The 26,186-nt window shown below is 38.9% G+C and overlaps 2 protein-coding genes across 9 annotated transcripts; one reads left to right on the top strand and one right to left on the bottom strand.

Moving 5' to 3' along the window:
• Positions 1-14,146: 14,146 nt before the first annotated feature.
• LIG4 (DNA ligase 4) lies at positions 14,147-18,459 on the bottom strand. 3 transcript variants are annotated; one of them, XM_048323691.1, is made up of 2 exons: positions 18,374-18,459; positions 14,147-17,765 (listed from the first exon to the last, which is right to left on the bottom strand). In XM_048323691.1, the coding sequence occupies exon 2, from the start codon at positions 17,749-17,751 to the stop codon at positions 15,013-15,015; it is 2,739 nt and encodes a 912-aa protein (XP_048179648.1). In that variant the 5' UTR covers positions 17,752-17,765; positions 18,374-18,459; the 3' UTR covers positions 14,147-15,012. The 3 variants fall into 3 exon arrangements, with proteins under 3 accessions (XP_048179648.1, XP_048179655.1, XP_048179640.1); XM_048323698.1 differs by having other exon boundaries at positions 18,359-18,445; XM_048323683.1 differs by lacking the exon at positions 18,374-18,459 and adding an exon at positions 17,895-18,175.
• A 73-nt stretch (positions 18,460-18,532) lies between these two features.
• ABHD13 (abhydrolase domain containing 13) lies at positions 18,533-25,991 on the top strand. Of its 6 annotated transcripts, none has more exons than XM_048323729.1 (3): positions 18,533-18,659; positions 20,336-20,371; positions 24,332-25,991. In XM_048323729.1, exon 3 carries the CDS (start codon positions 24,367-24,369, stop codon positions 25,378-25,380), a length of 1,014 nt encoding a protein of 337 aa, XP_048179686.1. In that variant the 5' UTR covers positions 18,533-18,659; positions 20,336-20,371; positions 24,332-24,366; the 3' UTR covers positions 25,381-25,991. The 6 variants fall into 6 exon arrangements, with proteins under 6 accessions (XP_048179686.1, XP_048179667.1, XP_048179673.1 ...); XM_048323710.1 differs by having other exon boundaries at positions 18,573-18,659; positions 20,340-20,371; XM_048323746.1 differs by lacking the exon at positions 18,533-18,659 and adding an exon at positions 18,815-18,965.
• Positions 25,992-26,186: the final 195 nt, after the last annotated feature.

Here is a 26,186-nt window from a genome sequence, read left to right on the forward strand (position 1 = left end):
TTTTCAGGTTTTTTGAGCATGAAAAATAGAGATTGACATATTTTGGTATAAGATTCTTTTCAGTTAAATAAATAAATAAATAAATAAATGAGTTACTGTAAGACAGTGCCCCAGAAATCCCAACATGTCCTTTCAGAGATGGAAATTAAGAAAACCTCACTTCTTTCTTCTTTAGCTATTGTCTCTGTCTTACTCTAAAAAATCTCTGCCTCTCTGGAGAGATGCCATACCTCTTTAACTCTGTAGGACATTTCTTGTCATCTTGTTGTCACTTAATAAATACAGTGTTTGTGGAGACATATCTTGTCTTGAAGCATTTGCCTTCTCTTTCACCTCTTTTTACATGTGTCTTATAATTTTTGAGGCATGTTTGTGTAGGTGTCTCATAAATTCAGTATTTTCATATTTATGGGTACATGTGTTTGATAACACCTCAGTGGCAGTATATATACTTCTAAAGCAAGTACCCCTTCTTTCATTTTCAGACAAACACGTATACAAGATTAGTCAAGAGAATCTCTCTTAATGACATTCTTTCCCTCCAAATATTTTTATTTTACCTTGTATTTTGCTTTGGTTTAGTCAAAACAGTGGCAAATAGTCTGCATTTCAGTTTTACTGCTGCTGTCTCCGTTCTGCTGAACTCTGCAGGTTGTCTCCTAAAATACTGTCTGACAAGGAAATTGTTTCCACACTGTTTTGTGCTTTCACTCACAGAATCTCTCAACCAAATCCACCAAAAACTGACTCTGCTGTAAATTAAACAAAATAGTTAGATCACAGCTAACGTAAAATGGTACCATTCAATCAAACTGTGCCAGGTTGACTTTTGTAAGTTAAAGGGTTGGCTCAAAATGTCACTTGTGTATAAAGATGCCCAGAATAATCTGTGCATATCAGGTGTGAAAACTAAAATTTAAAATTTAATCCAGTCCTACACATGCTTAAATACATGCCTTTTAAAAATGAATTAAAAAATACATGAGTCAGTAGAACCACTTCTACGCTTAAAATTAACCCCATTTTTAAGCAGTTGGCAAGATGAGAGCAACAAAAATGCTACAAGCCAAAGCACTGAATTCCTTTGCCATTTTTGATGGCCTTTGATCTTTTATCTACTATGAGGATGACACGTAAACAAAACTGTTTGCTCTTCATGCACTAACTGACACGGGGTTTTTTTGCCTGTGTTGATTTGACTTAGCATAAAGAGCAAATGCATTTTCAGCAATAAAAGAGCAAAATACCTTAAGGTTTTTTAAAAAGCAGAGAACAGAAAAGGTCAATTATTACTGCAGATGCACTGCTTCTTCACTGATGGTATCATCAGCATAAAAGTGATGCTCTTGTCAAAAGTCAGCACTTTGACACAAAGCAACATCCTTCTAATTTCAAAGACATATTTATACAGATGTGCAAAGCCATAAAGAACATGATTATCCAGATATGTTTCTCTCACCTTTTGATTTTCCTTTTCTTAAAATGTCATTTTTATAAACACAGTCATTTGGTTTTCTGCATGACACTAAGGTAAAGTTAAATTTTAACTCTTGATTTGTATTTCAAATATTCTGCAACTCTTTCTACACATTAGTAATAGTCAGATGGGGCTTCTCACTGAATATTTCTTGAAAGCTCTGAGTATCTGTAATCCCTCTCTTAGTATTCATACAGGCATAAGGAAACAAAATTATACACAGCTGCATATAGAAAAATGATTGCTTTTTCTATTTTGACTATGAAGGAGGCATGACACAATAAGCAAGGATGTGGGTGTGCCTGAGAGGTCACCTACCTCCAGGGCTTAGACACAGGACTCTAGGCTACCCAGAGGCATTTCCATCTAGTTAAAAGGTACAGCTGGAATGTCTTCTGGAGGAGGACACCAGTTTAATGTATGTGTACCTACATATACATATATACAAAGTTAATAGGTATATACTAGATATACATATGTGTGTGTATATATAAATATATATATAGAATGACAAATTAATCCATTAGCTTTGTGTTGGTTTAGGATGCAGAAGCTCTAAACTGAATCTACAGGTGAAGTACTGTTTTCACATTCTGCATTAAGCTGTTACTGGATGAAATATATAACCAGCTCCTGAAGCAGAGCTGGCAATGCAGTGCTCCTGCACAGCTTCCACAGGTAAGGTAAAGAATGCCTGTAGTATATAAAGGCCTCCAGCCTGCTCACCTGGGTTTCCTCTAGAAAGTTGGCACAAGTGAGCCTGTAGCCTCTCAGCCACAGGATATTTAACACAGGTCACCCACATCCTGCATGTTAACATCTGTTATAACAACAACCAACATCACTTTAAAGAAACAGTGAATTTCATTGCATACCAGGCTGAACCACAGCAGCAGGTTTGCTGGGAAGTGATAACTGAGCCGAGTCCTTATGGAGCGGTGGATGGATTACAATCAGCTTTCATCACTAACAATGCTCAGTGATGTGAAAACTGACATACTGCCCTTCATATTCAGTAGCAGGAAACAAAATTTTTTTTTAAGATAAGGTACCAAGGAACTTAGAATCACAGAATCACAGAACAGTTTTGGTTGGAAGCTATCTAGTCCAACCCCCCTGCAATGAACAGGGATATTCTCAAATAGATCAGGTTGCTCAGAGCCCAGTCCAACCCGACCTTGAATGTTACCAGGGATAACTTACAAAGCTTTAAAACCTTTTGGTAGTACTTAGAGAGGTCTTGCAGATGCTAATTGGAAGTCTAAACTCTGCCTAAGGTGAGTTTGTAACAGCTAAATCCTATTTTTGCAACTTTAACAAAATGAAGATAAAAAAGGGCTTTTATGAAAAAGAACTTAGAAAACAAGAATGATACAAGGTGAAAATTCTCACATCATTGGAACTACTAGAAATTAGGAGGTAAAGGCCAGCCTATGCAAGCTGATTGATATCTTTCAAACATGCATTTTCTCATTAAATGTTTCACTCCAGAGGTGCCATAGCTCATACTCTGGTCTTGTTCACTTCTGCACTTGGGAATGCTGACTGATGATTCAAGAACTGTGGATTGAATACCTCATTTATTTAACCTTTACAGAGACGTGGTAATTTCAAAAACATAGAGTAATATCTTTGCTTTATTTTTGTGCTCAGGAAGTTAAAGTTATGTTTCTTCAGCAGATTTTTTTTTTCCGTTATATGTCAGCTGAATTTTCATGTACAAATGTATTCCCTAAATTGAGTGATCATAAGACTTTAAATGTCAACTCAGTATGCATGAGGAATCTTTTGTCTGCATTAAGAGCCAGCTGCTGCCAGTGATATTGGGTTACAGAGCACAAGAACAGCCAGACAAAAAAAAAAAAAGAAATCGAAAGTCATTGCTTGATTTGATTGTTACTCACTTTTAAGTACTTTCATTCAACTCTGATTGCTGTGGAATTTGTCTGCTTTATGAGTGTCTTTAAAAGGAGACATTGATGTTTTATGCTGTCTTAAGTGCTAACAATCATCACTGCTAATGAACATGGACTCATTAATGTCTAAATCATTCACAGCACAAGGGTGTTTCTTTCCCTCTTGAGTTTGCTTTTCCTGGGACAATTAATTTTTATATTAGCTACTACATCTGTTTCCAATACCCTCCATGAATTTTAGTTTGTCCTTTGGATCACAACACTAAGATTTTTCACTGTAAAGGTAGAATTTTTTATTCAGGAGAAGAATGTTTAGAACCCGCCTCTATCCATAGAAATATACATTTTTAGTTTTAGTTTTTGTTTAATTCTTAAATCTATGACTTCCAGCTCTTTTAACTATTCCCTAAATGAAAGCTGATATTATTTTAGTGTAAATAACATTACACTGTGAACCATTAAGGAAACAGATATACCTCTTGACCACAGGACTATTAAAACTGACAATTTACACAACGAGATTATCAAATCATGTGGGAACAAGTTAAAGAAGAAATTGTATCAGCATATCTGTTTTTATATTTGGATCTTATATTTTGGATCCTGAAGAACAAAGCTTTCTTTAAAAAGTGCTTTTTGGTGACATATTATTGTGACCATTTCAGGAAAAGCACAGCACTGCCAAAGACTTGGACTGAACCATAGCTAAAATTTCTGAAGGAGAAACTGCAGTGTCCTGAGAAAAAGGAACATTCTGAAAATTCCATTACCAACAAAAATATAAAATTAATAGTTTTCCTGTAAGGTTGGGCAGTGCAGCAACTCTTCATCTCACACAGAAAAGAAAAGAAAAGAAAAGAAAAGAAAAGAAAAGAAAAGAAAAGAAAAGAAAAGAAAAGAAAAGAAAAGAAAAGAAAAGAAAAGAAAAGAAAAGAAAAGAAAAGAAAAGATAAGAAAAAAGAGAAGAGAAGAGAAGAGAAGAGAAGAGAAGAGAAGAGAAGAGAAGAGAAGAGAAGAGAAGAGAAGAGAAGAGAAGAGAAGAAAAGAAAAGAAAAGAAAAGAAAAGAAAAGAAAAGAAAAGAAAAGAAAAAAGAAAAGAAAAGAAAAGAAAAGAAAAGAAAAGAAAAGAAAAGAAAAGAAAAGAAAAGAAAAGAAAAGAAAAGAAAAGAAAAGAAAAGAAAAGGAAAAGAAAAGAAAAGTCTCTGGAAAGATGATTTTACTACACACAGAACATAATGCATGCAGCTTCTCCCTGAATTCAAAATAAGTGGTTGTCTTGCAAGTTCCCTTAAATATAGATATATATGTTTTATGAATGTATCTCCTTCATACAACTTTTCCTCCCTCACAGGATTTCTGCTGACTGTGTTTCAAGTATCCAAGGCTTACCTCTGGTAGAGAAACCTGGCTCAGACTTCTGAGGAAGTTGCTAAGTTGGAAGAAAGAGCTGTGACAACATCTGCGGAGTGGAACCATGCAAGATAAGAAAGGTGAAGTTGACAGCAGGGGTAGGATTATTGAAACTGAGTCTGTGAGTAGTACAAAGATTCTGAAGGAAAAAACACCAAGGTGGAAAAGAAAAAACTCTGAAGGAAGAAGAAGGAAGTGAAAGAGAACTCAGGAAGAGATGAAATCCAGAGAGCAGCAAGGGTCAACCTTGGTGCCTTTACCTGACTCGGGATCTTCCTGACCTGACTTCATTATTGATTCCTGGCTACCAAGGAGTCTGTGAGTGTCACATGGGAAGGGGTGAAGGCTGAGCACACTAACGTTTAGCTTAGCTCTTTATTAGGTAGCTAACACCCATACGTGCCAAGCAATGAATAATTGCTATATACTTTATAGCTGTATGTATTATGCTGTCATGGTCTCTTTGCAAATAGCTAAAGGTATCCAAAGTGTTACAAACTGTTACATCAACTGAGTACATCAAACAGGCAATGACTCAGCCATGCTGAGTTTCTGTGGATGACACCAAAACCCAAACAGACCAAAAGCAATTGGTGGCAGAGCTTGGACAGGGAGAGAATTCTGAGGTATAACTTCTAAGAGGAAAGGAGTTAAATTATCTGTGCTCTCCACTGCATGGTCCAGTCTTTGAAATCTGACTGTTAAAGGGGAAGGTCTAATTGCAACTGCTCGATACGGTAATTTGTGGCCAATTAATGATCTGGAATGGAGGGCTAGAAGGCCTAACTGAAAGAAAGGGTTAACCTGTCTGGAAGCAGGAATGCCAGAGACAGATGGACTTCTTGCAAGGGAATAAAAGTTCCCTGGATGGTGAGATGAGAAACAACGTCAGCATTGCCTTATAAATCATCCTGGAATGGGAGCATGCAGGGGTACAAGCTTAGGGACGACCTTTGGGCAGCAGAGCTGGGCTGGGGAACGGACCCACAGCTGGCCTGAGGTGCTACCTGCAACCATTACATGAGGATTAGTGCTGATGCAAGAGTTCATAAAGAACCTGCTTACAATGCATCTATGGAGACTCCACGTAGAACTGCAAATAGTGGTAGAACTCTGGCCAATGCTTTACTCATTAACCATTTCTCTTTTATATTTCAGCACACGTATGTGTTTAAGTCAACTCTAGCGGTACCTAAAAAATTCCTCAGCACTGTATATATCCCATTTTCAGACTACACCCCTGTACCTTTCAACACTTTCTAATCAATCAGGAGCAATATGGTAGCTGACGGGTAAGCTATTTCCCCAAAACTGAAACTGTGACCTGACACTTTGGAAACTCATAGGTGTTTTCAACCAGCAGAAGAACTGTGGTATGTGAAGTCTTTCTCTTTTAATTGAGGACTTTATTGGAAATACAGTATTCGCATCAGCCCCAGACTTCTCACTACATCCTGTGGGCCAGTGGCTGGGGCTTTTATATGGATTGCTGAGTCAGTTCCTATCATGATTTCTCTATGATGTCAAACAAAGAAACAGCTTTGAGAGCAGGCACTGAAACTTTCCATGGCAAATACTTTATTCACGAATCCAGGTTACAAAGCCATTCTAAAATCTTGATGTTTACCAGTCCTTTTCAAAGAATAGTTTATGTTCACCCAATTTTAGGAAGAATTGAAGCTCTGTGCCAGTCTTACCTTAGATATTTAAATTTGGAGGAGAAAAGAAGTAAATTTCTTTCAGTTAATAAGATTTTTCTTTGCCCTTAACAGTGTGTTAAGATCCAATTATTAAAATTATTAGAGAGATGCTACTGCCTGAATTAAAGTGCAAATGCGACCATATGCTGAAGTCAATAATACAGATTTTTATTTAACAGTAATTGTGAGGTAGAGAGATAGATAGAAAGAAATAGGAAAAAGAAAGAGAAAGAATAAGAGTAGAAAGGTCTACAGTCACACCCTGTTGGATCCTGCCACAAGACTTGATTGTTGCAATTTTGAAGTCTGTTGTTCAAAGTTATGGTCAACTGTCTTGATCCATCCGGGGTGGGGGAAACCCACAGAACAGCATCCACTGGGTTTATATGTGCTCAGGTTCAGGTGGGAATGCCCAGGTACCTTCCCTGGGGCGTGAAGGTAGAATTACTGGAATTTCACACTGAAGGATGTAAAGCTGTGGATCACAAGACACTTCAGGAGTCTCACAGTTTAAGACAGTACAGCTGCCTCTCAGGTCAGCACAGCTGAGTCAACAATAAACTGTCAGAAGGAGTGAATACCTTCAGGCTACTTGTGAATGTCCAGATACTTCCGTGGAGGGGAGTGTTCATACCTGAACCATTATGTAAGGGAGGACACTGGCATGACAAAAAGCACTATCCCACCTCGTGGGATTTGCCTCTTCCCAGCCTTCTCCCTTATCTTCTTCAACACCTGGCTGTAGCCTCCTGCGATGGGTGTGCACTGCCCTCTGCACCTGGGCGGTTAAGAGGTCGATTGATTGAGTCATTAACCAGTCCAGTCTCTCACATAGTGTTTCATGCAGTTTGTGGGGTTTCTAGAGGCCCCTTCTTGGATAATGGTCTATTAGTCAGAGAACCAGGCAGCAGGATGTTTCAGTACAATACAACAATAACATGGTTCTCTTATTCCTGGAGAATAATCAAATCACAAATTGTAATTAAAGTAGGTGGATTATATAGAAAGGTGAAAGGACTTTTAACTGTTCTCCCAAAACATGGATCCATGCATGATTATGAAAGTCAAGGAGAAAGAGGTGTGAAGAGCCAAAGGGAATCAGATTTCACTTTTACAGATTTCTTTGGGACAGATTAAGACAGGCTTTCTACCTCTGAATTTCTGGGGTATATGTTGACCATTTTATGATGAAGAACTCCTGGGAGGATGCATCACTTTATCTTAGAAAATCTTCACAGAGCACTAAGCTGACAGATGCAGTGAACAGCCTGGACACCCAAATCAGTGAACTGCATGATACCTTGGAAGTGAGGGAAGTTTTTGTACAAGTAGCTGGAGACAGGTGGACCTGATTTCTCTCTGCAGATCTCCAGAGGCTGTTTAGCAAATTTAAGCAGTTCTGCTTTGAAGCTAGATGTACATAATGTTGATGGGTAAACATTTAATTTAGATGGATATATTGGCAAAACTTATTTCTTCCTTGTGATCATCTTGAACCTGCTCACAGTACATTCATGTGTGTAACACAGCCAATTCAGCCTATTTGTCTTGTACATGGAAATCATTTCACACCATTTTCAGCATTGCACATACTGCTTAATGCTGATGCTTAAACTTCTTTATTTGCATTTAACTAACTTCCAGGTAATACTGATAAACATATTAATTGAAATAACTTGTATCCCTCTTTCAACAGCATTTAAAACAAGACCTAGCACAGGATTCTGCAGGGGGCAACCCCACCTAAAAGGAGTAAGTGGAGGATAAAAGAGAGTCTGGGGCTGGAGGTGGTTGTGGTGTGGAGGGGGAAATTAGGCTGACTAACAATGCCAAGGCTGTTCCTGCTTGAATACTGATGAGCCAAGTTATCTATGCTGGCCACCTGCCTAACTTTTTATTTCCTGCCAATGTTTGATTGCTTGTGCTGATCTTTGGGGAACCGTTATTGTGTGAATGCTGCTAAATTATTTTAATCTTTATTTTAATTCCTGTAAGCTTTTAATATAATTGTAAAAGATAATATGTGATTTGTGTGTTGTCTGATTGCTAAAACCTTTGTGCAGTAATAAATGAGTATTGAAATTCCCGATGGAAATTCTGGAATATAGCCAAAGGGCAGATAACTGTGGGTGAAGGCTTAACTGAACAGCAGCGAAGCGTTGCCACTGTCCTTGCTGGAGATGCAAACAGAACACTTTGGTTATGTCAACATAGCACTCTTTATCTCTCCTCAGCCTGTGTAAGAGGCAGCTGTGGTCTGTTTTCTTGGCCTCTGTGCACTCATTCTGTTTTTACATTACCTATAAGTGCATAACCAACCGTGAACACTTACAAGTCTTCCCATGAGCTCAAATTCCCACAGCAGAGCTGTACCCATACTCAGGGACCACAAAACCCAGCCACTTCCTCATGCTTCTTCTCTGCTCCTGAACATAATCTGGGGCATAGCATGTATTTCCCATGGTCTCAAGGCTCTTCTCCATGTCAGACACTGAACTCCAGCTCAATTCTTCATCCCACAGATCAGTGGCGCAGGACTGCCACTACCATGCTGTTGTCCATAATGCTGCTTGGTCTGGACCAAATAGCATTCTCCAAAACAGTGATGAAGCCCCAGCTAGAAGGACCAAACCAGGGCTAAGGGTGCAGCTTTTACATCACCAGACTATTTTAAGAAATGAGAACATTTGCTGTAGGAGTGAGAAATAGCTGGTGATGGTTGACAATATAGTTTAAAGAACTGGAACTGCAGAACCACTTCTGTTTAGTGTAAGCAGCAGAATACGAGAAATGGTCTGTGCTGAGTCCTGGGAACTTCTTGTTTCTACTGACCAAGTAAAACTTCCACAGTCCATTTTCTGGATGGGGAGGAAGAGGTCTGTGTGTAAGGCACAGTCATGCCAGTGACTGTGTGTAGGTGTGTTAGCCTGGGACACTCTGTAGGTACAAATTCTGCAACACTCACAAATTCTTGTTGTCTAGCCTTCCCATCCACTTCTGGGATCTCTAAAAATATTACTCAGCATTGCCAAAGATGAAGGAATAATAAAAATTGAGGGCAGAAGAGAGCCATCATAAATATCACATAAATCTCTCTTCCTCTCAATATTTGTACATATATTTATATATATGTGTCCACAAACACACATATATACACACTCTTTTACATGTGTGCACATTTACACATGCTCTAGCAGGTTTTGGCTACTCTGATTTAGAAAACTCCTTCCCCCCATGCAATTCCTGGAGCTCACTCACATGCTAGACAGACAATCATGCATTTGCAGAAGTCCAGAGCAGTGTCATGACTGAGCCACAGTCCTGGGCAGCCATCCAGTCCAGAGCCAGCCATCCCTGGGCAGCAGCCAAAACATGGGCTAAGGGTTCAGCACCCCAAAAGAACCACAGAATTGTGTAAGTCAGACCAGAATTTATAAACAAACTTTGTACAACAAAGTACAAAGCATGTAGAAAAATATCATGTAATTCTAAAAGCATTTTACACTGAAAGCAAATGTTAGCATGATTTTGGAAAGGTGAAATTAGCTGTGTGTTGCAAAAATACAGGTCAGGAAGGCAGGTTATCCAAAACATATACAGTAAAATATTTCTCCAGTACCATTATATATTAAGACCCAGATCTCTTCCTAGTGGTAAAATGTTTATTTATATCTCCCAGTCACTAAAAAATCTTAAATATTTCAGTCTTAAAAATTTAAATATTATCTGCCCTGCACCTTTGATGCCTTTACTGAGTGCCAGGAACCTGTATGAGATCTGTACGCAGCAGTTGTTCTGTTTGTATAGCTCTTCATCATCAAGCATAAGAATTTAGATATATCCATATAGTAAAAATTTATTCTAGAGTTACCACATAATTCAGAGGAAAAAACCCAGTAAAATTATGGTTTTTTTCTTAACTGTCTTTTATTTATTAACTTTGTTAATGTTGTTGATGCATGTGACCTCACTGGTCTGCCCCGGTTGCTGCTACAGCAGCGTGCCAGGCACACTCCCAGCACCTGCTGTGTTTCAGTTACAGAGAGATGTAATCAGCAAAACTGGCTATCCTGTTTATTTCTCTTTTCTTCATACAACCATGTTCAGAGACCTGAACAATGTGATACCTATCATCTTCATATTTACTTTTACCTTGAATAGTCTTTAATTTTTTATTACTCTAATAGCACTCAGAGATTTTAAGTAAAATAAAAATTTAAAAAAAAACCTAACAAACAAAACCACCAAAACAAAAACAACCCAAAAAAACCCCCAAATCCAAGATGGATGTAACTGTTTGGCGTAATTATATGTGAACATGTTTACAGGGCAGACTGAAGCATAACAGAGAGGTATGCAATCTAGCTTTAAATTGTACGTATAAAATCATTCCACTTTGGCAGCACACCGGTTTGACATACAAAATCTGGAATACACCAGTCAAAAGAGGCCAACTCAAGAGAGAAGCTGTGGGAGACTGAGAAAGAAAAAAGCAACCACAAAACCTAAGCTGAGACTAGCTGTGTTACACATCTATTGCTGTCTTACGCACTGACAGGAACCCCTATCCAACTGCCTTAGGCCAGACAGTTACTGCATTAACTGCAGGTGTGAGATGTGCAGGCTGAAAACATGGATTTCAGAGAACATGTTGCCTCTAGTTGCTGTTGTTGCTGCTGTAGCAGAGTTTGCTGAGGCTGTAGCATATTAGCTGCAGGAGGACGCTTCCATGCGCAAAAACGTGGAGAAATCCTACCTCCTCCTGGGATCCATAGTGCTTATGTTTGTAAAGTCTACATAACAAGAAAGAAGATGTTACTTTAGCACCCCCAAACCATGACTGGGCAGTCAGATGAAAGTAGTTAAATTACTGAAGCCTGTTTTCACTTTCACAGTTGGTACAGTTATGTATCACCTCAAATTGGAAACCAGCTCTTTGTTCTCTCAGATATGGCTAGTATTTAAACATTTATACACACCACTTAGAGAATTCTTTCCACTGCTCAGGAGACTTTGAACAACCTTGATGTTCATGTTCACTGTAACTCAATTTGGTTTATGCTTTGGGTTTTCTTGGTTTGCTTTGTTTTTTACTCCAGTTTAATGCTTAGCTTTAAAAGTCATGCTGATAAAGAGAGTTAGCTATACTAGTATCTGTTGCCCTGCAAATAATAAAAAAAGTCCATTAAATTTGCAATGTATATGTTACTACTTGACACTTTGAGCATTCACAAGACACCTAAAATCAGAATGGGAAATTCAGTTCAGACCTGATTCACAGGACAACTGAGGCTGGATGGCATCTGTCAAGATCATCTAGTCAAACACTGTCCAGTTAAAGGGTCAGGTAGAGGAAGTCGTATCTGAATGCCTATTGAATGTCACCAAGGATGGAGATTCCACAACCCCTCTGAGCAACCTGTTCCTGTGTTCCATCACCCCCACAGTAAGAATTTTCCTAGCTTTAAGCAGAAGTTCCTGTTTCATTTTGTGCTCATTGCCTCGTCTTGTACCTCAGCTGCTGATGACAACTCTTTAAGCCTGGCATTTCAACCAGCTTTCAGTCCACTTCCCTGTCCATTCACCTAGCCCATACTTCATTAGCTATCTATGAAAATATTACAGGACAGTGTCAGAAGGCTTCCTAAAGCTGAGAAAAACATCATCTAGTGTTCTACCTTTCTCCATCAAGCTGGTCTTCTACTATAACAAAACACAAAATGCTAGACAAATTATAAAAATTTAAATTAGAACAAAGACTTCTACAAAAAATGAAAAAAACAACCTTCTACCTGAATGTATTTCAAAAGGCTAATTTGAACTTCATAAAAAGCTATAGTAATACTGATTAACTTATTCTAACTAGTACAACTCTATACAGAACCAGACTGTGTAAATTCATTCTATTCTGGGAAAGACTAAGGATGAGAGAATGGAATACACAACCCCTCACACCATACCCACTCATTTTGTGTGTAATAATCCTTGTCTTTCCCCTGGTATCTTATTTCTGGCGACTTTAGTCCTCAAAAACATATTTTACTTTATGTATTACAGGGAGAAAAATGAACTGTGGTTTCATAGCTTTACATAGCTGCTCTACCTGTAACGTTAACAAAAGAATACATTTAAATATATTTTGTCACTAATCTAGTGATATTTATACATGTTGAAACATTCTTATTACATCAGTTTTCAAATACAACCACATAAGCTGTGAACATTAAGCTTGCAGTTTGAACTTAAATTATCCCTTATATGTTCTCTCAAAATAATCTTCTGCAAAATTGCAAAGAAAGAAAATAATTTTGAGGTCGATGCCTTTTAATTTCCTTGCTTCTAGAAAGCAACATGGAGAAACATTTTCATTATACCTACAAGCTCCACCTTCACTGCTAGGTTTGTATAATAAGCCAAGCTCACAGCAAAAAATAGTACCATAAAATTTCATAGGCCCATCTACTGTTTAGTGGTACAACAGCTGTTACCAGCTGGAAATGCTTTATGCTCAGTTGAACTACATTAAAAGGCATTTCCCTAGTCACCTTCGAATGAACATTTTTTAATCCTTCTCATGACATTCAATAACTTCATGCACCTCTTTTGAAAGAATTCAAACTGCAATTACATACAGACTGGAAAGACTAAATCACTTTTGATTGTATTTTAAGAGTGACACCAAGTATTATAAAAACCTCATAAGCAAACTACAGAGCTTTTTAAAATCTCTCACCAGATCATTGAGATGCCATTAAGAGAATAGTACACCTTACCTGTCATTTACTACAGCTGAGAGATTTTGACTGATTTCACCTGAGTAAGTGGGCCTTCTGCTTGTCAAGGATATTAATACAGACTCTTGAAACATACAGATGTACTCTTTCAGAAGAGAGTAACTGGAAACTGAGCAACAGGAACCATATAGTTTTTAAGTGTTTCACCAAACAGATGTACTACAGTAAAAAGGTGACAAGCTTTCCACAATTTTTAAATTTGGTTCTGGAAAGGAGTTCACATCCAAACTAAATACCAGATGAATATCAGGGGGACAAAAGAAAGGTGAGGATTTCCATAACAGAGAGAAGTGAGGCTTTCCTTCATTCATTCAAATCCTGGCTGTGTCAAGGGATGCAACTGGGCTGCTCCACGAGGGAAAGCATGCTGAGGAAACAGTAAGACAGGCACAAGGCAGTATCCTCACCAACAAAAAGCACAGTCCCACCACACAAGCTGCACCCAAGAAAAAGAGCAAAGCAGGCCTGGTGACAGGAAATACGTGGACAGTGGCTATTACATTTTACCTATTGACTACACCTTAAATAATAAGGGAGCTGCTAATACACTAAGAGGTATCAATACAGTCCTCCGAATTAACATTTCATATAACATTTCCCAATTCTTTTTACAGGAACTTTTGTATGAACATGACCACGAAAAGCACTGAAGAAAGAGCTCAGCTAAAAACTGACTCCGTGTGATCTGCCCAACTTCACTTCTGTTTGATTCCAACGTTGACATAACAAGAAACGAGGCCTCAACTTTTCTCCCCTCAAAGTTAATGCATGAATTATCTAACAGTAAAACAAGAAACTAAGTTTTGTGCTTTTCAAAAGTTACTGCTAACTAAAAATAAATACCAGGCAGACTTTAAAAATAGATTTTATTTAGTAATTGGGAAAATACACATTGAGCTGGATATTTGGAAATTAATCCCACAATAGACTAAGAAGCATTTTTAAAAGATAAACTGATGGTTACTTGTAAAAGCCTAGTCCTGTCACACCTCACAGTTAAACTGTAATGAGCACAGGAGGTTATTAAAATTTTTAAGTAATTGATTTGGATTTCATACACATATAGATCATTATTAATTCATTATCACCTCAATGAAAAGTTTAGGTTCTATTGTACAAAGGCTATTTACACAAAGAAACGTGGAATCTACACAGTATCCTAAAATCAAAGTGCTTCTGAGGCTGTGTGGTGCTCAATGCTAAAACCAATGTAAGCAAATTAAAATAGTACAGATTAAGTTTATAAATTACTGAATTCTCTAGCATAAGGAATACATACAAAACAAGTCTACAAAAACATGAATGTGATGGCAAATTGATAATTAAACAATAGATAAATAGCAGAATCTCCATAAAATAATAAATTAATGTCTCCACTTTGAACAATGGAGGTAAGCATTATTAAATCTAGAAAATACTAGCCAGTTTCAAACATATTTTATTTATTTAAAATTTTAGATCTCTCCTCAGACCTGTTTGTGGATTAAAAGGCTTAAATTATTTATCTTGTGGTGGCTTTTTTCCTCTTCAACATAGCTTTGCATCCTCTTGCTTCCGCAACAATAAAATTAAAAGCCTTCCTCTGATTTTAGCAATTCAGCGTTATTCTTTAGCCAGAGCCAGCTTTAAACAGACATGAAAACACATGAAAAATTTACGATAACCTCACAAAATACCAGTCCAATCATGCCTTTGCTCCAATCTTAAAAACTACTTTAAACCAAGTACTGACTTTCATTCTTTGTGACTCCTTCCTCCACTGAGTGTGTTACCCACAGCTCAGATACAATTTTAAATTTTTTCCAAAATGTTCTCCTGAGTGCTTTCATCTCTTCTACCCGTGAATGATCTTCTCCTATAACAACATGGGAGACACCCTCTTTGAGCTGAGAAACTACTTTTGCACCATAAAAACGGAGCTCCAAAGCTCTAATTGATAGTGTATTTCCAGGGATTTTGCTTTTGGGCTCATTAACAACAGCGTAACAGTCCACATAAACAGTGCTTCCTCTGAATATACCGAGCTGACAACTGTTCCACCAGTAACGTTCTTCTAGCTCTGCAATCAAGTGCAGAGGCATTGCCTTACTGTCTTTTATTCTTGAGAACACTTCCTTGAGCTGTGCAACATCTGTGTTTGCTGTGTAACTGTCTCCATAACAATCATACTCACGAGCAAAATGTTCTTTTGTGTCAGGAGACATGTGAATCATAAAGGCTGGTTGCCAAGGCACCAGCATTTTGGTTTGAAAACACTGAAGGAGCCACTCTGCCCTCACCACATCATATTTGTTGGAAGCAATGATGTTTTTCACTCTGACATTCTCAGCTCCTGCAATGACACAGTAAGTCTCCGGCCCTGGGTTCTGCACCACACTGCCACCACATTGGGCTATTCTGCTTTCCAGCTCAGACTTTGAGTATTTTCCCGTTCCTGTCATAACACAAAACTCGACATCTTCAAATACATTTGAAACCTTGCTTACACTAGAAAGATCAGGAGCTTTAAATTGCTCAGCTATGCCAATTATCTTCCTCACCTTTGAAACAGTTTTCCTTTTTTTCTCATGTGGCTCATCATACTCATCTATATGAAGGTGCTTAGATGCCAGCTTTCCTTGTGCTTTGCTTCTGAGGTCTTCTAACATGTCTGAAGTCATGCACTCATACCATTCTTTGTCTTCCCTTATCTTCTCAATTCGGGGGAATCTCAAAGTACAGTCAGTTTTGTACATATCACTGTCAACAATCTCAGCTGCCTTGATCTGAACTATGACAGAGTTGCAAGGTTCAATGTACATTTCAGGTTTTTCAGTTCCACACAAAATGTTACCAGGAGGATCCTTCCTATGGTAGGGCTTCCAGTATTTAGCCAGTTTCAAGCCCAGATCATACAACTCTTTCATAGTACAGCCAGAGCCAACACGACAAATGGAGTGGAAAATGGTCGGTTTTTCATTTGGAGGGGGCGTCTCGGCAATAGCACATAGAAAATGAGACATCATTCCACCACGAGACCCCTTCCCCCAGTAACCACCAACAATTAAAAGGTCCAGTTCATCCATCAGTCCATTGACATATTCTGGCTTGATTTTTAACCAGCCTTCCCCACGTTTGTCAGGCTTGTATACAGACATGGGATCTTTTACCATAATCCCTTCCTCTCTGTTATCTATTGCTTCATTTAAAGCATCAATTACTTCTTTTCTTGTTCTGGCACTTCTCTTATGGACAACATGTATCCTGCCCTTTACCAGAGTAAACACACTACTTAATATTTCATATCTTTTGCTTAGTACTTCATGCCCCAACTTCTGATCATTAACCATCAATACATCAAATACACAGAAGCAGGTCTGCAGATCAGAGTCCTCCACCATTCTTTTGATGTCAAATTTGTTTCCTTTTTGCATAAAGGTTTGTGTCTCAGGATTGTAAGCCATCATTTCACCATCAAGAATGCAATTTTTTATATTGCTCTTAAATACATTATGAATAAATGGCGTTAATGAACCTTCAAGGGGTGAAGCACCAAACTGCTGAGTATAGTCAAACCCATTTCGGGAAAAATACTTGTACACATCCCCATCTTTGTGCATCTGCATACGTTCACCATCCAGCTTAGTTTCTATGTAGAATGTCTGGTTACTCATTTGTTTCTCAATTTGCTGGACATCTGCAATAGCAGCAAGCATTGGTTTAAAGGCAGAAAACAACATGATAGAAACATCACTAAGTGAGACAGACGGATCATGCAGTTGTCTGCAAACTTTTTCCAAATCAGTAGTAACATTGTGCAATTCAGCAGCATCAGGATGGAAAATAGAAAATATAGTTTGTTGACTAACACCAAGCTTTAGATCCTTTATAATCATTCGGATAAGCCATTTTTGTTCCAGTGCTGTGCTCTGGGTAATTAACTGAAGAAGACTTTTCTTTAACTGACCCTTGTTTTTAGCAGCATTATTATTAGCTATTGCATCTAAGTGTTCATTTACTTGTTCTATTGTCAGTCTGCCTTGTTTTGGGCTCCTAGGTTTCAGCACAAAGTATGCGATCATTGCAAAATCTCCAGCATCTCCACGTGAGCCTGTAGGTGTTCTGTAATTTAAAAGCTTTGCAGCATCCTTTCCATCTTTTGGTAAATGAAGCAGTTCAATATAGAGTTTCGCAAGCATAGTTTCTTTAATTCCATATGCCATCCTTTCTCTTTCCAACTGTGGGAGAATAAGTCGCATAGCTGGGTAAAAGGAATCTGTGACATCTTTCTCTTTTTTATGAAGTGCATCATGGAATTTCCTCCAGGAATCCAGAAAATCCTTGAAATACTTGGTTTTCTCTGGACGAGATTTACACTTCTGTATTCGCTCCAGTGTAGAACACAGATCGGCAAAAGGCACGTGAGAGGCCACCGTTTTTTTGGGAGGAGGCTGCGAAACAGGTGCAGAAGCCATCAGTCTGTTTTTCACTGGGAACAAAACAAAATTGCATAATTATAAACAAAACGCCACCACGTTATTCTGTCTAAAAAAAAAACCCCATCTCTTACTAGGATTTACTGTTTTACTCATTTTTCTAACTAAAATCTAACCACTACCTTAAAGGTCACCAGCTGGTTCCGCTGTCCTCAGTTGAAGATCAAACTCAGCAGCGAGGCTGAGACACTGAAACACCGGCGTCACCTAGACAGAGGTCTGCACAGCAGGACAAGGCACCGCGCTCCTCTCCCGCTGCTGCCCAGGCGGGACCTTTCACTGCTCAAACACCGATTCCCTCCTCCGCCTTCCCCGAGAACGCAGCCTGCTCCCGACACCACGCGCCTCGGCCCCTGCCGCCCGGCTGCTCCGTGCCGGCGCGGGGAGCGGTGTCCAACGGGGCCGGACGCCGCTCCCGTGCTCGTCCCGCGGAGAGGGACCGCACCCGCGCACCCCGCATCCCCCACACGGCGCTGCCGTGGCCGCAGCGCGGGGGGAGCGGACACCGCCCGCGGGGCACCTCCCGCTTCGCACGGGACCAGACAGCCGGGACGATGGAGGAACGGCCACGCCAGGGGAGACTCACGGGGACCGCGGCTACCTGCGGAGCGGGGTAACACCGGCCACCCCCCACCCCGGAACAGGCGGACCGGCCTGCTGACGCTGCGGTCCGCGCTCCTCCCCCGGGCCGGGGCGGGGAACGGTGGCGGAGCCCGGGGCGGGGAAAGGCGGGGAGAGAAGGGAGAACGGCCGGGCTGTGCCCTGGAAGCGGAACCGCGGCTGCGGTGACTTCCTGCCTCGGAAGGAAGGAGCGGTGGTTGAAGTTGCGCGTCGGGGTCTGCGCTGGCCCGAGGCACCGGCGGCGGCCGCCCGGGAGGATGCGGCGGGTGGGTCTGGCGGCGCCTCGGGCCCGTCGCGGCCGCGGCACGGGAGGGGCGGTCCCTGGCCCGTGAGGCCGCGCCGGGGCGAGTGGGAGCGGGGGCGGCCGCCGGATTTGGGGTCTCGCCGAGACTAAACGCCGCTCTTCCCCGGAGCGGCGGCAGGCGAGACGCTGTCCCGGGCGGAGTGTGAGTCCTGTGCCTGCACAGCGGGACGTGGCTGCCGAGGAGCTGCTCCCTTGACAGCGCCGATAAAAGTTCCTGCAGGCGCCTTCCTGCGAAGCCCCGGGAGATCTTTAGCTTCTTGGCAGCAAGGTCTTGCTCCTGTGTTTCGTTTGTCTCCACTGCCATATGGAACAATTCCTGCAAATGGGTGCTTGTAGAAGGTGGGGCTAGTGGTAACTGTAGTGTTCTTAATGGGCCGAGTGATTGTTTTGAAAAGGCTGAACCGGGTGTTTCTCTTAAGTCAAAAAGGAAATAATTTAGCAAGCTTGAAAATTACTATGTTTTAGGAGCCTATGGTCCCTAGAAAGCGAAGGTTCTAATATGGCCAACCTTGGATTGTTGTTGTTTGGGGGTTTTTTTACCCGGTAACATCGTAATTCAAGACATTGAATTATGATGATACTTGTAACATTTGTCAGTTGGGAAAAGTATCACGCGAGTTCAGGGGAAAGCATTTCCAGTTGTGAATATATGCAACTTGATGTAGAGCTGTAGATGTTGGCTGTTTGAAATAAGTAGGACAAGCGACTCGTTGATTTTTAAAGCCAGAGCCGTTAAATGCGTGACACTGAAGTTATTCTTACTGTACTTTTTTCCTTTGTTAGGAGTCGCTACTTTGCTGTTGCTTTTCTCTTTTTTTTTTTCCTAATGAGTGTCTCTGTAGGATTTTAGTACTAAGAAAAGTATTTTTCTTGTCCTTACTAAGCTTGTAGGTCTTCTTCCGGATCATTTCTCCCCTCTGAAACTAACTTTTTTCCAGTTGAGGACCTAATATTTCTACTTACAGATGTCTTCTGAATAAATATGAGTAAATATAACACTTGTGCAAATCTTCTCTGTATCTGGAGGAGGTAGGGTCTAGGAAAAGGAAGTGGAGACAAACAGATGTCATTAGGTATTTCTTAAGAACACAGAGAAATAATTGATTTTGTCTGTTTGTTTTGAAATCCAAAGGATTGCAGTGAGTGTTAAGACTTTTTTTTTTAAAGCTCTTTAATGAGGAAGCAGCCATTAAACACCTGATTGTGCTTCTTAGCACTAACTTTAAAGCTGTTTATGCACTAGAAGTTAGTTTTAAGGAGACAGTGTCATGTTTGTTTTTATGCACTATGTATATATGCTATATTATTATTAAGATCATTATAGCTATGTATGTATATTATTATAATATTACAGTATTGTTATATACTGTGTATTGTGTATCTAGTCCAGGACATTTCATTGTGATTCTTGGACTTCATTATAAGATGTTTTGAAGTTCATCAAATGTTTCAAATAAGCATTCAGCTTGATAGGAGGAGCATGAGATGCACAGTTTCATTAGTGAAGCAGCTGTAACTTCTAGGGGCTTTGGCTCTTATCACTTCTTAATTTTCTTTCAAGTAACAAAATAAACAGTAAATTACATGTGTAATTCAAAACAATATTACTCAAAATTCATAAATGGAATTGTTTTTCAGGCAGAGATGAAGCCTGGGAAATCATCACATCTAAAGGTAAATGTTTTATGATATGATTAGTGTATGAAAATGGTACTTTTTAATATTAAAAATGTAGACAAAGACAAAACAACAGAACCTGTGGCAGATACAGGAGTAATTTCAGCTGCCATTCAAAATGAACAATAATTGTTCCCCAGTACTTTAAATATACACTTGAATTTTTGTGATTTTTTTTTTTTTTGCCGACAATGGCATTAACCATTTAAAAAATAGTACTAGGGCAAAGCAGAATATTGTTAAAACGCCTTGATCATAAAGAGTTTATTTTTTCTCAAACTTTTTATTGTTGTGAGTGATTTGTATTTTCAGTAATTACCTAATTTTGGGACGTGTAGCTCATCTGGTAGAACACAGAGGTCTGTAGTAGTTCCTAGGCTGTGGATTCGGCAGTGGAGATGCATCAATAGAGAAATGTGTTTATATCAACATACGTGTATATCCCAACACAAAGCTGAAACTCACAGCTTCCAAATTTCCTTTCTGTTTTGAGAGACAGTACAGTTCTGAGGCAGTTTAAGCCACAGGTACAACAGCAATCTGGCTAAGTCTTACTTTCATTAGGTCTTAACGTTGAGTTGGGCTGCATTGCTGTTCCTACGTGGCAATGGTTTTCACAGTGAAGCTTTGTATTTCAGTACTGTCTTCTGCTGGTCGTTTAAGCTTATGAGCATCACCAAATAAATACTTGTGGGAAGTATCAGGATTCTGAAAGGTTAGCCTTTTTAATGCACATTACCAGAGGGACAAGAGGAAAATTTTTTTTCAAAGTGTCCTTATGCTTATTTACCTAGCCTTTAACTTAGTGTAAATAATCAGTGATTATGAAATACAGTGAATGCTGTAAAATGGGATGTGACTCCTTGTTACAGCAAAATCTTGTTGCTTTCAAAGTTGCAACAATTACTTGAAATACAATAGTGTTCTAATACATTATTTCTTCCAAAAATTATTATTTTTTTAATTGAAGCAAGAATGCCCTCCAAGAACTTAAAGGGGTGAATACTTCTTGCTATAACTGGAACACAGACAGGTATGGGGCAAGTCCATGACTGGTTCCTGTAGTCTAGGAACAGAAGCAGTCTTGTCTAGAGAGAGGATCAGGTTTGTCAAGGTGGTAGGTCTGCTCTGTTTCTCAAGTTGACCACATCAAAGTCTAAATACACTGTTCTCCCACTCTCATGCCTTTTCCAGATTTTTCTAGCCCCCTATTAGTCACAAAATTAGAGATACAAGAGAAATACAACACATGCTCTACATAATTCAAGACAGAATATTTCCAGCCTAAGATGTTACATTGTAAACTGCTTGAAAGGTTTGTAATTTCCCATCCAGCGCACCAGGAGTGGGAAATAAAGACCAAGAAGAGAATTCTCTGTGTGTGTGTGTTGTCTTGCAGTATGTTGAACAGTCTCAAATCTCAGAATTCACAAAGTGCTGACCTTACTGCTCACTGAATATTACTATATTAGCTTACCCTTTTTATTTCTGTCCTTCAAGTGGAAATTTTGTTCTGTTTGTATCATTTTCTACTGTCCCAGATAGTGTTTGGAAGGTCTGTTGCTTTGAGTTCCCAGGAAAGTGTGGATTGTAGCTTTATTGAGAATGAGCTTGTATTGATTTGGTTTTGAGCCTCTTCTAAGCCTGTGTACTTGTTTGAGAAACCATCTTTTTCTGCTCTAGTGGTCTTTTAATTGGTATTGGAAGGTGGGGAAGAACCTAGGAGAAATTTTATCTTAGTTCTCTAGCTAATAAGTCTTGCAGTAGGATGTGAAGGCCTGGAAATGATTGAACTAGTGAAGTTTCACATAGCTGGGAAAAAAACTTTAGTAAATAGTAATGTAATTGTTCGGTACTACCGAGTAGTCAGCTTTATTTAAATATATAGTGAGTGTGATACATTTGTGGCTGTGTAGTTTGCCCTTCCTGCTAACTACTTGCTGTATGTTAAACTTTAGTTGTAGGGTGTACTGGTTTTGCAACTCCAGTAGCAAAGTATTTATATATACCTATATATATATATATATATATATATATAAAAGAAGTAATCACACAGCAGTAGTATCTCAGTAGTATAGCATTTTGATAATACTAGCCTGCTGAAATAAAAATGGGAGTGGTGCACTTCTCATGAAACCAACATGGCTTATAAAATCAGCTCTGGGTATCAGTCTCCAAATAATAATCCTTAGTGTATGTGGGATAGCCATTGCAAAACTCAATCACTTCAAGTGAGATTTTTATTACTTCTTTGTCTCTTAGTTGTTTTGTTTAACAGTGGGTCTCTTACTCTTGTGAATATCTTTCTGAGAAAGCATTTTTAGAGTTCCTTTCATTTTGTAAGAAAGTCAGCAAAGTGTTTAATAGCATTGGTAAGGAGAATGGTTTTACTGTCTCTTTATCTATGTTCTTATAGTCTTGAAATGTAATGCAGGAAATGTTTGTTAACTTCTTTAGGAAGTTCTCTTAGAAATTGAAGTAGCTACTTTGTATGTCTCCTAATTATTGTGAATTCTTTTTAAGGGGAACAGATCACAAGAATTATATTTTCATATAGACAATATTTGTGCATACTTGGATGTGCATAGTAAACATGACCTTGTAAATAATATAAGACAACAAAGTTGGGATAACTGCTCTTTTAGACTACATTTCACCAGTTTTATGTATTTGAAATAGATACACTATATAAAAGCTTAATATCACATTGGTTTTAGTTAATACGTGAATCTTAAGATGTGACAGAATTATTTTTATTTCTGATTTATTTCTAATTTTTGCATAAAATAGTTAGAGATAGCAGTTTTTCCTGGTCAGATTGGGTGCTCATATCTGTGGAATGCAAAGGCTGTAGCTGCAGAGCTCACCTTCTGTCACTCAAGCCTACCATTATGGTTAGTGTAAAATGCTTGGATGCATCTCTGCATGTCAAACTCCTCTGGAGTTTGAATTCAGATTATTGCTGTGCTATATCATTTTAGGAGATTATAACTTTGTGTCTTTTACTGTAGTTTTTGTGTAGGTTTGGCAGTTTTTGTTTGTTTACATATGAACCAGGAGTGAATACTGTGAGATCCTGTATGGATGCTGGGAGACATAACTATCTCTTTTGGTTGGAAAGAAGGTTTAATCTGTTGTCATTAACATCACTCTCCTCATTTTATGCTGTATGTTTTTGTCATGAATCTGTTTTCATGTTTGGTATTTTCAACAGTGCTTTTCAATGACCAGAGAATAATGTAGTTAGCTGACTGTTTTCAGTGGTCTAGCATGATGATAAAATCTTCCATCCTGCTAAGGACTTAATGTGGATTACTGATCTGATAATAGAAAATGATTGTTATAAATCAGAAGCAATCAAAATATAGCAAAAAAATCTGTCACAAATGTAACTACAATGTGGTATAGAGGTATACAGTATAGAGGAGTCTCTCTCTTCTAAGCAGTTCAGGTGTTGCTCTGTAACCACAGTTGATTGAGATGCTGAAAGACAGCCACTAACCCATAGTAGTGCTGGGATGTGTGGTGAGCCTCCAGTGACTGCAGGGTGACGTGCACAGGCTTACTGTGTGCTACTTAGCAACTTAGAAATAAAGGCTATTTATTTTTGTTTGTGTTCTCTGACTTCTAGAGTTACTTACATGAGCAGCTTTGACAAACTGGTAGTACAATCTGTATGGTTGTTCTCTTGGCTAGAAGGAAAGTCTGAGGGAAAGCAGAAGTTACTGTGGTCTCAGTCAACCAATCTTCTAGTGCTGTTAATGGACTTTGCCATCAGAAACACTGTAAGTGGGATTTTGAAGAGTTCTAAAGCCTTTCCCTTATGATTGCTTTTCTGCTTGTTTTACACAGTCAAATGGTTTCCAAAAGTTCAAAGGGAGTTTGCCACCAAATGCTTAAATTGCTTTCTTTTTCTTTTCCCTATATTTATATCTATACATTTGGGTTCTTTTGCAGGATTTACTTGGAGTAAAAAATCAGTGACTTCTACAATGGAAAAATCATGGATGCTTTGGACCTTTGTTAAAAGATGGCTACTAGCTTTGGCTTCCTGGTCTTGGAGTCTCTGCCGTATTTGTCTTTTGCCCTTGATAGTGACTTTTCACTTGTACGGAGGCATTATACTACTTATATTAATATTTGTATCAATAGCGGGTATATTATATAAATTCCAGGATGTTCTGCTTTACTTCCCTGAACAGCCCTCTTCATCACGCCTTTATGTTCCGATGCCTACTGGTATACCACATGAAAACATCTTCATCAAAACCAAAGATGGAGTTCTTCTCAATCTTATTCTGCTGAGATACACTGGGGACAATGCAGCGTATTCTCCAACCATCATTTACTTTCACGGGAATGCAGGCAACATTGGCCACAGGTTGCCAAATGCTTTGTTAATGCTGGTAAACCTGAAAGTAAACTTAATTCTGGTCGATTATAGAGGGTATGGAAAAAGCGAAGGAGAAGCAAGTGAAGAAGGCTTGTACTTAGATTCTGAGGCTGTCTTAGACTATGTGATGACTCGGTCTGATCTTGATAAAACAAAAATTTTTCTTTTTGGCCGTTCCTTGGGGGGAGCAGTAGCTATTCACTTAGCTTCTGAAAACTCCCATAGGATTTCTGCCATTGTGGTGGAGAACACCTTTCTTAGCATCCCATACATGGCCAGCACTTTGTTCTCTTTCTTTCCGATGAGGTATCTTCCGTTATGGTGCTACAAAAATAAATTTCTGTCCTACAGAAAAATCTCTCAGTGCAGAATGCCTTCTCTCTTCATCTCTGGGTTGTCTGACCAGTTAATTCCACCAGTTATGATGAAGCAACTTTATGAATTATCCCCAGCTCGGACTAAGAGATTGGCGATATTTCCTGATGGAACTCACAATGACACTTGGCAGTGCCAGGGTTATTTCACTGCACTTGAACAGTTCATCAAAGAAGTAATAAAGAGTCACTCCCCTGAAGAAATGGCGAAAACATCATCTAACGTAACAATAATATAGTTGATATTCTTCTTTGGGGTGGGGTAGGGCAAGTACCTGCACTGTACCTTGATTTGTGATAAGTGGTAAAAGAATGTCTGTTTTTAAATGTATGTCATGTCTGTACTTGCCTAAAGAGTGAAATTAAACTTGGAAAGGTCTGATATTTTATTAAGGTGTTCCAGATAACTTTTACATTTGCAGCATTGTAAATGAACCATTTTATGTCTTTCTCATACTTTTTTGGTATCTCTGTCCATATATTCCATTTGTTTGATATGTACAACAGATGCTATTAAAGAAACTTGCTACAAAAGTAGTACAGAATGTATTTAGAACAACGGGAGGCTCTTCAGTATTCACTGCTGTATGTGTGAGCTTTTTGGACAGCCATGGTTAGCACAATGATTTGTTGCTTCTCTTAGAGTTTATTTAAAGTGTGCCATGCATGAGATTAATGTTTTATTTCTTGAAATTTTATATTATGCAAAGTGGGAAATCTTTAATGTGCTAAATAATATAAAATAACATAAATTATAGAGTATACTTGCAAGTATACTATCCTGGGTTATTACTGGTTTTTATGGTTATGCAAAATTACGTATGTCAAACTGCAGCTGAAGATGAAAAGATACTTGCCTTGTTTTCATTTACTGTTTTTATTATAATAGTGCACAGAAGGTTGTATGTGCCTAACATCATGACTTCAGGATTTTACCCAGGCAATTTTTCCATAGAAAATAGAAGTAACTTTCAAAAAGAGATCAGTGCAATCTAAGCTCCTTTCTGCCTCAGGCTCTCCTCAGTAATGTACAGGCAAACTATTT

The sequence above is a fragment of the Corvus hawaiiensis genome, chromosome 2 (assembly GCF_020740725.1).
Source record: "Corvus hawaiiensis isolate bCorHaw1 chromosome 2, bCorHaw1.pri.cur, whole genome shotgun sequence".
NCBI classification, from domain to species: Eukaryota; Metazoa; Chordata; class Aves; order Passeriformes; family Corvidae; genus Corvus; species Corvus hawaiiensis.

Excerpts from the sequence above, each read along its gene's own strand:
- ABHD13 (XM_048323729.1), top strand. The coding sequence starts at position 24,367 with ATGGAAAAATCATGGATGCTTTGGACCTTTGTTAAAAGATGGCTACTA.
- LIG4 (XM_048323691.1), bottom strand. The coding sequence starts at position 17,751 with ATGGCTTCTGCACCTGTTTCGCAGCCTCCTCCCAAAAAAACGGTGGCC.